Source organism: Acanthisitta chloris, unplaced genomic scaffold (assembly GCF_000695815.1).
Source record: "Acanthisitta chloris isolate BGI_N310 unplaced genomic scaffold, ASM69581v1 scaffold22328, whole genome shotgun sequence".
Lineage (NCBI taxonomy): Eukaryota > Metazoa > Chordata > Aves > Passeriformes > Acanthisittidae > Acanthisitta > Acanthisitta chloris.
Genome location: NW_008688953.1, coordinates 5074 through 15837, shown reverse-complemented (window position 1 = coordinate 15837; position 10764 = coordinate 5074). Strand labels below are relative to the sequence as shown.

The window sequence follows — 10764 nt, the reverse complement described above, 5'->3', positions numbered from 1 at the left end:
CCCTAGCTTACCACACAGGCCTAACTAACCTATGAATTAATGCAGTCTCCTTCCTGCAATGGTTTGGGGCACTCCTGCTTAGTGCTCTATGTAAATGAAGCAGCCAGCAACATGTCTCTTAGAGAGTCAGAGAATGCATGTGCTTACAATTGTTAAAAATAAATAAAATTAAATACAACATAGCAAGACTGAAAAAGGAAAGCAATAACTGATAAAGAAAATAGTGTCAAATTCAGCACAGCTGTTAGTTCACAACATCAGAGCAATGCAGTCCCTTTCCATCCAGGCAAAGAGGGATGGTCAGAGACAGGATTTCAAAAGGGCAACAAATGAGAGCGCTTCGGACATCACACACACATGCACATGTGCACACACAGCATGCAACAGCCACCACAAGCAAACACAACAACCCAGCACTGGCACAAAGCACAGGTGGATGCTATGAAGTGCAGTGAAGAGCTACAGTATCAACATGAGAGCTGGTGAAGCAACACGACCCTAACAAAACCAAAAAAAAAGGGGGAAACTGCTAGGGAAGAAAACAAACCCCAAGGTATCCTTCCAGGCACAATCACCCCATCTTAGACCCTCGTGAATGCACATGGATCTCTGGAGCATGTGGAATCCCAGGGATGTTATGGTGACCCACATGTCCCATCTTGGTCCTGTTTCTCATGCCACACCACCAAAGTGTGAAGATTTAGGTTTCTTCCGCTGAGGCCAAGGAAATTAGAAGCATATTCAGAGTTTAAGTGTCTGGCAAACCACTGAACACCAGCATGACAAACTCCAGTTCAAAGGCTTTCAGCTGTTTATAGCATTGTGGTTGGTCAAACGTGTGCACATGCACACGATTTTAGGTTGATCTTTTGTGTTTTTTTGAAATGTGTGCTTTGGAAATGAAGTGTATATATAAAATTACACCAATTCCACTCTCTTAACAAAAGTAATCTATCTTTCCACATTCTCCAGCTGATTTACATTTACAAAACCTGTGACCCTTTGACAAAGGAGTCAGGAAAGGGGGTTCCAAGGATTGCATCTCTTTTATGCAAAGCAATATATCCATGAAGGAGTTGTTCTTGTCAGTCTAAAACAAGAACACAACCAGAAGTGTTCGAGTGCTTTTGAAAAAGATTTTAGCTGAATGCAAATCCTTCTCCACAAATGAAACTGATTCACCTCAATTTACAGAATTTACCCCACAAAAATGAGAGAGCAAGAAGAGGAAGACTCACTCCAAAGTAATATACAAACCCTGTTATTTGATAAGAATTAAGTGGAATATAACAATTAGAATCCTGAACCTGTAACTTTCTTTAATCTAAAACCCAAACATTCAGAAGTCCATAAATACACAGCTGCTGGTGAGCATATGTACGTACAGTGCCACTGTCACTCCACTAAAGGCAGCTCAGATTTTCAAAGAGCAACAGCCACTCTGCATTCTGAGCACCTGAACAATGATTGAAACTTTATTAATACTTAGCTCCAGTTGATCACAGATTTATTTTTACTTGGTGCTGCAAGCACTTGTGTAGCACTCTGTGGTCACTAGGCTCCCTGTGAGTTCCATGCTCACAAGGACTAGACACCCAGGCAGGGTAACGCTGACCTGCACAGTGTCTTTGTAACTTCAGAGAACTTCAAAACTCACATGAAACCAGGTTTAAACCTGGGACTGATTTTACTTTTCTGTAGGAAGGATGTACAAACACTTTTATTAAAAGGAAAAATGCAGCCGTATCAAGCAAAATTCCCAGTTTGAAAGCCCCTAGAGTTTAAATGTAACAAGGAAATATTAGGATAGGGTTTATTTATAACAAAAGCTTCCCTGAACCAAATGAAAAAAGTCAAGTCAGATTTACTAAAAATGCTGATGCTAGTGAAAAATGTACCAAATACAAACCAAAATCTACTCTTGAAAGAAAATTCTTACAAATTAAAGGAAATCCTTATACACTCTCAACACTGAAGCTGCATTGTAATATTACACACAGCCACAATCTTAAAACCATTAGAAACAGAAAATATTTATAAAAGTACAAGAAACCCATTTAATTATTGGACTTCACAGTGTTAACTGAATTTTAGTAGACTCACATTGCAGTGGCATGAACGTAAGTGGAGTAAAGGCTGTATGTGGAATATTCTAAATTCCATCTATGATAGATAAAGAGAGATCCCTGAGTTTACTACATGTGACTGAATAAAGCTGCAATACAAAACTTGCAGTCAATCATCTTATCACCCAAAACTTTTCAACTGCACTGTGCTGTTAAGCCACTGGCATATGAATTCACTAAACAGAGCAAGAATTAAGTTGACTACATAAACACAATCCATCCACTTCAATCCATCCACTTCAGAGTTGAAAAGAGCACCATTAAGTTAGTAAAAAGAAAAAAAGTCAGAGTCTCCAGTCAGCCTAAGTCCCTGCAGCTCCCACCTGGAAATTATTTAAGAAACAAACAGAAGTTTTAATTCACATTTCAACTGTAGAAAGGAGAATTCTGCATTGCTGCCAGTGCTGTACCAACTATACTTACCACTGCTCAGCTTTTACATCCTGTGTTACGTTGACACAAGCCAAAGGATCAATATAGAAACAGAACTTAGCCACCAACAAGGATGTGAGCCACATGAGAGTTGGGATGGTACAAGACACTATCCCTGATAAAAGTCTGGGAGATGTATGTTGCAGAACCATTTGCTATCACAGTCCACATAAAAAGTTTGCAAATGTCTTGTTGCATCTATAATATTAGTTGTGCACTGAAAGGGAAATGGTGCGTGCAGACACAGAATGTCTGGCTATGTGAAAAACTCTGCCATTAATCCTAGTCACCCTCATTTCACCTGTCTGCCTGTCTCTTCACCTACAAAGTGGTGATAATTTACTTACCCACATCTGTAAAATGCCTCAATAGAAAACACTACAGAGGTAAGACTATTTCATATTCTTGTGGCAAATGGGATGAGAGGCTCAGCTCAAGCCATTCCCCATTTTCCCCCCCATGTCTCATTCATACCAGACACACATCAAGGAATAACAATCACTGCAGCTACAAGTGTATTGCAGGATAAGAAAACTCTGTTAGACAACAAGCTTTCACCCAGCACTTTTTTTTAAATGTAACTCTGCACTTGTGACACATGCCATTTCTCCTTCACAATTCACATCCAGAACAAGAGCAATCTAGATCTACTGCCCATTTCACTCAGAAGAAGAATGAAAGATGAAAGTAGGAAAGGGGAGTGCAGAGAGATTACATTGTCTATTCTATTTTTATAGTCAGTACATGAAGATGGAAGGTAAATAACGTGATTAAAGATAGCAGGCAAAGATTCACAGTACAGAAATCAGTTTACACAACAAAGCAGTCACCTAAGTTTAACGAAAGAAGAGGTGATACACTCCAGGTACCAACAGTCAGACTTGTAGTGTGCCCACTGCAGACTGTCTTACTCATGTGCATTCCTGTGTCAGTACAGGCAACAATCTTACCTACTTGGGACAGAGAGCATGCACAGAGAGGTTGTCAACGAAATCCTGCCTCTGACTCCAGGCAAAGAAGAAACAGCATAGAAGACCATATCCCCTTTATGAAGAGGATGACCGACGTCAGACCCCTCATCAGAAAGCCACCAGAAACCCATCTCCATGCTCATCTCTAGCATGCACTTGCTACAGGCCTGTAACTAGTGACACTGGCTCCTGAGCCCTTACCTGCCCTGAAGCTCCCATCTGAGCAGCTTGGGCCTGAGCTGCCTGCACTGCTGCCGCTGCCTGCTGCTGCTGCTGGACCAGCTGAGCTCTTACCTTGAGTATGAAAACAAAAACCAAAGTAAACATACATACCTGATTAGGGTATGACATTTCTGTTTCAACTATATTGACTATTCTCATTAAAAAAACAACGTGGAAACAAGATCAGCCTCGCAAACTAGAGTTTTTGAGGTTACTTTGTAAAAACAAGTTCCCATGTTTATAAGACTCATAACAGTTTTCCCCTAGACTGCACACTTTGATTCAATTTCTTCTTGCAACCTCTTCCCTGTACAGTCAGGACTTCCATAACAATACCAGATACTTAACTTTCTAGCAAGCAATGAACCACATGTTCATTTCCCTTAACCACCTACAGATGACCAACCAGCAATGTTTATACATTCATTACAACTGTCAGTGTGATGCACATGACATATAACTCCTCCCAGCTTAGCTGATAGGAGCACAAAGTGGATGGATCAACTCATCCATTTCTCAAGTGTGGCTGACACTCCACTCCTCCCCAGTAAAGCCCAAGGAAAAGCAGGACCATAAGAAACCAACAATCAGTGGTTACTAGTCCTTACCTGCATTGCTTTTAACTGCTGTGGTGTAAGAGTAACAGGCATAACCTGACCAGGAATTTGTCCTGAGATTGCCTGTGGCTGAGACACCATGGGCTGGGGTTGAGGCTGGGACTGTGGTGGAAGTTGAGACTGTTGTGCCTGAGCAACCTGCTGTTGCTGTTGTTGCTGCTGCTGCTGTTGCTGCTGTTGTTGCTGCTGCATCTGCTGCATCTGCTGTTGCATTACTTGTTGAGGTGGCTGCTGCTGGATCTGTTGTTGTGGTATTTGTTGCTGTTGTTGCTGCTGCTGCTGTTGCTGTTGCTGCTGTGCCTGCATGGCCTGTGCTGCCTGCAGCTGCTGCATCTGGGCAATCCGCTGCAGTTGCTGCTGCTGCTGTTGCTGCTGCATCTGAAAAGCAGGAAGAGCCAGGATGCTAAAGCTTCCAGCAGTACAACAGCAGACTTATAGCATAAACCAAGAGCAAACAGAATCCTAATACATCAAGCTGAGGTTTTAAGCCCAAAGGGAAAGGCCAACCTTTTTACCCACTCATTTTTCATATATCTCAACCCTACATAGTGCACATCCCGTAGTTTTGACATTACAAGCTTTCCTCTCTACGAAAACAATTTTCAAAAGCAAAGGTGAAGTCCATCAGCTTCTCCTGTAGAAATGGGCTCAGACATGCTTCTTCAAATGCAACCACCCTTCACAAAAACTGCACAAGAATATGACAGCTAAAGTTTCCTCATCTGCTTTTGTGCCTAAGGATGACACAGATGTATATATTTATGATGTGTTTGGCACACATTTTTTATAGTGGCAATGTGTTATTCACACAATGACAAAACAGCCACTATTGCTACAGTAATTCAAGTGCTGTTAAGTTCTTTCCCACATACCAATTCTTGTCAGAATGAAAGACAATCCTGACATTTATAAAGAGAAAGAGACAAATATATTCATTCTCCATTGCTGAGACAGAAGAAAGCAACCATACATCTGTTAAGCCTTCCTCCAGGATGTAATATATTGTTGTCAATTAACTTGCCAGTCTAACCTGAAGCCCTACTCTGAAGTGGAAACAGGTTAGTAGCAGGCAGAGCTAATAATCTACTTCCACACAGGCCAAGCCTCGCTTGACAAGTAATTGATCACAGATCACCTCATTTGCCATTGTAGCTGTTTGTCATTCACCTGCTGTTGGTTTTGCTGCTGCTGCATCTGCAGTTTCAGCATGTGCTGCTGCTGCTGCTGGACAGCTTGCAACTGCTGCTGTTGCTGCTGCTGTTGCTGGGCCGCCGCAGCTGCCGCTGCCTGCTGCTGCTGGACCTGAAACTGCTGCTGCATGGCTGACTGCTGGGCCTGGAACTGCTGCTGCTGCAAAGCCACCTGCTGCTGCTGGAATTGCTGCTGCTGCTGCTGTTGCTGCTGAGCTATCTGCTGAAGCTGAAGTTGGGCTAAAAAGAAGATACACTATACTTAAAACATGAGACCCAAACAGTGCGAGATTAATGTTCTTCATTAGCAGCATATGCTTTTGATTCTTCATATGGATGAGTCACACCAAGTAAAGAAAGTAACAACATGCAGGAGGAAATGTGCATGGAGGTCACCAGCAGGAAGCACCACACCCATAGACAACACAGGTGAGCTCTACAAAAACCACATTCTGAGGTTGACATTGGAAGGACAAAAGAAGAATTTGCTCACACAATGGCTAGACTGTTCCTTGCTATACTAAGGAAGTATCATAGAATGACAGAATTTAGGGGTTGGAATGGACTTTACAAATCACCTAGTCCCAACACCTGCCCTGGGCAGGGACACCTCCTCACTAGATCAGGTTGCTCAAGGCCTCATCCAGCCTGGCCTTGAACACTGCCATGGTCGGGGCAGCCACTACTTCCCTGGGCAACCTGTGCCAGTGTCTCACCACCCTTACCGTAAAAAAATTTTTTCAAATATCTAACCTAAACTTCCCCTCCTTCAGTTTGAACCCATTACCCCGTGTCCTAAAGAAAAGGCATTTATCCCAAGACATTTACCCCATTAGGTAGCAGTACTTAAAATCAATTCTTCCCACAGCATGCTTGGCTGATTTAGTCAGAAGTATGACATCTCCTCAGCACCTTTTCCTTGGGGAAAAGAGTTGTTACTGAAAAGCTGATCTAACAACTTCAGTGGTTGAAGCAAACTGAACACTTACTCTGCTGAGTAGCTGTAGAGACACCAGGCATACCATGAGGGGCCATTCCTGAGGTTCCAGGAGGCTGCTGCTGCCCTGTGAGACTCATCTGTTGTCCCATTGGACCAAGGCCACTCATCCCACTCATGGGTGCTCCCTGAGCTCGGGATGCCATGCCCATTCCAGGTGCCCCTGCTGTGGGACCCCCAGTTAGATTCTGCACTGCTGAGTAGCTGTAGAGACACCAGGCATACCATGAGGGGCCATTCCTGAGGTTCCAGGAGGCTGCTGCTGCCCTGTGAGACTCATCTGTTGTCCCATTGGACCAAGGCCACTCATCCCACTCATGGGTGCTCCCTGAGCTCGGGATGCCATGCCCATTCCAGGTGCCCCTGCTGTGGGACCCCCAGTTAGATTCTGCAGGGCATTCATGGATAAGGGAAATGAGTTACCAATATGCAGTCAGCTATGCAATTGCCTCCCCCAAAATCCTCTGTTCTCCATCATTCACTCTCTGATCTGTTGGCTTCAGATCGTGACTGGATCCAATACCTCAAGAAACTAAGATTCACTACTCTGCCTGTGAGACAAGAGGCCTCTGGCACATCTTTGCCTCTCTGTAAATAGAGTGGAGATTATTTAAAGTGCTCCAGAGTTGCAAAGTTCCACAAAGATTCTAAATACATTAGAGAAAAGGAACTTAATAGCTACCTCTGAACTTATACACAAGTCAAAATACGCTGCCAACCAAACTCCATCAGGATATAGAGCTTATAACCTCAAAAACAAGACAAAAATCCCACTGTGGGTCCTCTTCCTTCTGAAGTCAGATGGAGAAGCAATGCTCAAACCAGAGCAAGTATTCTGCTATACAGTTCCCCCTCTAACATTACTTTCATATGCAGTTGATAAATTCAATGCCTTTCAAGACAACTATTGTAATATAAATCCTGAGCACACAGAAAAGTGAAGTCAAAGAGAGAAAGACAATTCAAGAGAGCAAAATACAACATGGGGTGCAGAAGTAATATTAATCAGGCACAGAATGCAGCACCCCCTCTTTCTAATGAATACTTATAAAATGATTCCCAGCTGTCGAGGCAGCATGTCAATCAGTGACAGACACTGCGTATTTAGCCTACAGAGGGATAAAAGCAGAGAATCATACTATGTTCCTAACACATACTGCAGCAAAAACTAGCACAGAGGCAGAACACAAGATCAGATCTAACCTCAGCCAAATGGCCAAGTACACACACCCCACAAACACAATGTTTGCCTCTGATGCAACACTCTGAGGAACCCAAAGCTGGGAACAGGCACAAACCTGGGCTGTTCAGCAGAAGATGATTTTCAATCACTCTTGTGTTTTCAAGTCACGAGCTAACAAGGTACAAACAGGGAAACAAACAAGTCTCCTGTGTTACATCCAAGCCTGTCGCACTCATCGCTGAAGAATTCCAAGACTATCATGCTACCTTTCCTTTCCTCCAGCATTATGTAATATTCCAGCTAGGGGATCCACAGCTCATTTATTCTTAGTACTCCACAGCCTGGATTTCTAAGCTGTTCTGTTTGGAAATGGGAGTGCAAAGGGAAGGGGGGAAAAAAAAAAAAAGGAGCTCTTACCACTGACTGAGGCTTGAGATTTCTTATTGTCTGCAAAGAAAAAACAATTAATCATCCTTGTTAATCATGTCACACACAAATTTGGCCCTTTGGATATACTCTCTACAAGAAACATATTCACATCACAATTTAAAAAATTTTTTAAATCACTGTCTACTGTGGTTCTAATAAAACACTTTAACCTAAGTCAATTTGGTAACTGGAATGCTACATAAGCAATGGAAGGAAGGCAAAAATACAGGAAAAATTAGGAAGGTGGAAAAGTAGCAAATTTAAATAATTTCTCAAATGCTTTTCAATTATAGATGATGTGTAAAAGAAATAGTATTTAGAAATTAGCATGCATATTACAGGAAGGTTTTGAAAGCAACTTGTGAAGAGTCACATGCAGAATGACAGATGAACTCCCAAAATTTCGTGCTTTTTCAGGAAGATGCAATGAGCAACCCCATGACTGAGAGAAAAACTAAGCAAAACAAAAAATTACTTACGAATATCTCGAAAATGGATAATAAGTCTGGCCACAAGAGAAAGATACTCCTCCTAAAGGAGAAAAACAAGTATTTCAGCATCAGAAATAAAAACAGACCAACCATTACTTTCTGGTTCTTCAGTACTCTTCCTCAACATACCAGATCCTACCTTACAATGTCTGTGGGCTTTTCAGAGCAGTTCATTGGCAAGGAACAGTCTATTCATTAACTAAGTCCAAATACTTTTACTAACAGGTCATTGTGGTGGATGGTATGAGAAGGCCACAAAATTCACAGGAATGAACTTCCGTGACAATCACTAACAGGATCACAACATGTGAATATTATAAATCAATATATTCATTTTTCACTTCTTATCCACTATAATTCCTTCTTCATAAGGACTGAACCTGCTTACTTGGCAAACTGCCTTAATTTAGTCCCTGAATTATGTCACATTCACACAACAAGAACATTTTTTAAGCTAAGTTCATATTACAAATACAAGTAAATTAACAATTTTGAAGACTAGCAAGACAGAAGTGTCAGAAGTGAAAAGATAAATATTCTTTGCAGCATTTTATTTGTGTGCTTCATAACATGTAAGAAACTGCACAGGGCTGAGACAGCCTTCCTGCCCATGAACTACCAACTCAGCAGTGACAGGACCAACAGTAGGAAGAGATTTGTGACATATATAAAATTTTCACCAAGAATAGTTCTCTCTCAAAAGTGACTTGTTTGGGGACAGCAACAGTACCCAATATCTCTTAACACAGCTCTGTGGAAGAAGTTTATGTTTTGGTAGAGCGTAGAATTGTAAATTATAGCCAGACTTTCACAGAGACCTCAGCACTTCCCCTGGTGTTACTCTTGACAAAACCTTTTTATTGATTCCTTTGGCTTTTCCAATCAAACTGGAACGGTGCTACATTGTAGATAAAGGAAATTCTATGCAATTCACTACACACAACTATTCAGATAAGAACTGAGTGGGGTTCCATACATGCATTGGTTCCAATTGCTTTAGCACCAGCAAGTCCAGTTTGATGCATATATTGGATGCAGAACACCTCACTTACCCCTAAGGGTAAAAGAAGCACATATACACCAAAATTCCTATTAACTCTGTATTCTAAGCACACAGTTAACTAAGTGCATTGGGTTTGCTATTTCTGCAGTTTGTTCCAAACTTCTTTTGACACCCAATAACTTCTGGAAGCAAAGAGAGATGTTTTACCCTTGTTTTGGCCTTCATAAACACATGGCTCTCCATATCTTTGCTGGATTTATTATGGGCAACACCAGCTTTCCTCATAGCTTCATCACTGGAAAAAAAAAAGAGAAAAAAACAAGGTTGAGTATTAATTGCGGACATCACAAAATACCTGCTGCAGTTAGAAAGGTTTGTGAAACAGCTTTTTACCCCTCTCTCATTTACATATTTTAAAATACAACCAACAAAACAAACCCCAAACAAGCACTGCACACATTACTTAAAATCACCACCCCTTAAAGATTCTGCAAAACATGGAGAAAAAAAGCCAACTAATTTCTAAAAGGACACACAAATATTCTTTGCAGATATTCAACACTAACTGCTAAGCAAGTCATTATTTTATCATCTGATGTTGTATTTTAATAAAATACCAGGACTTGTTCATTTAAGGAAAGCTGAATGACAGGATTAATGCAATCCATGTTTGGAAAACAATGAGTCTGAGCTGCCTAGCAGCAGAATTTTCAACAGTCCTCATAAGGTGGAAAAGTAAAAAAATATTTTATAAAGATTACCTAAAGGCATAGAGGCTTGACCAATGAGAGAGGATAACGAGTGGGAGCATTGATTAGGAAGAGAAGAGCAGAGGTGCAGCGATGGGCAGGGTGGGAAGGGACACGAATGGAGAAGAAGAGGTATTCTCAGTGCATCAAAAAGCAGCAAGGAATTCATCCGTGGAACATACAAAGAGAAAGATGTCCTAAAACAAGGAGCTCAGCCAGGTGAACAGCCCTGTTCAAATCCTCTAGGCATTCTCATTCATGGAAACTTCCCTGCAAAACCTGTTCTGTTTTAAAGCAGCCTAGCAGCTAGAGTCTAAATTCCACAAACAAGTGATCAGGAAATACCTTCACCTT

At 41.6% G+C, this 10764-nt stretch overlaps 1 protein-coding gene across 1 annotated transcript in view; it reads right to left on the bottom strand.

The window, feature by feature from the left end:
- The window catches only part of MED15 (mediator complex subunit 15), a 20547-nt gene extending 10598 nt beyond the window's left edge, over window positions 1-9949 (bottom strand). Inside the window, exons 1-8 of the mRNA XM_009081248.1 lie at window positions 9869-9949; window positions 8647-8698; window positions 8156-8185; window positions 6548-6943; window positions 5536-5798; window positions 4585-4746; window positions 4360-4542; window positions 3731-3823 (exon numbers count right to left, since the gene is read on the bottom strand). Of these exons, the coding sequence (XP_009079496.1) occupies window positions 3731-3823; window positions 4360-4542; window positions 4585-4746; window positions 5536-5798; window positions 6548-6943; window positions 8156-8185; window positions 8647-8698; window positions 9869-9946 (1257 nt within the window). The 5' untranslated portion in view covers window positions 9947-9949. The remainder of the gene's footprint in view (window positions 1-3730; window positions 3824-4359; window positions 4543-4584; window positions 4747-5535; window positions 5799-6547; window positions 6944-8155; window positions 8186-8646; window positions 8699-9868) is intronic.
- Window positions 9950-10764: the final 815 nt, after the last annotated feature.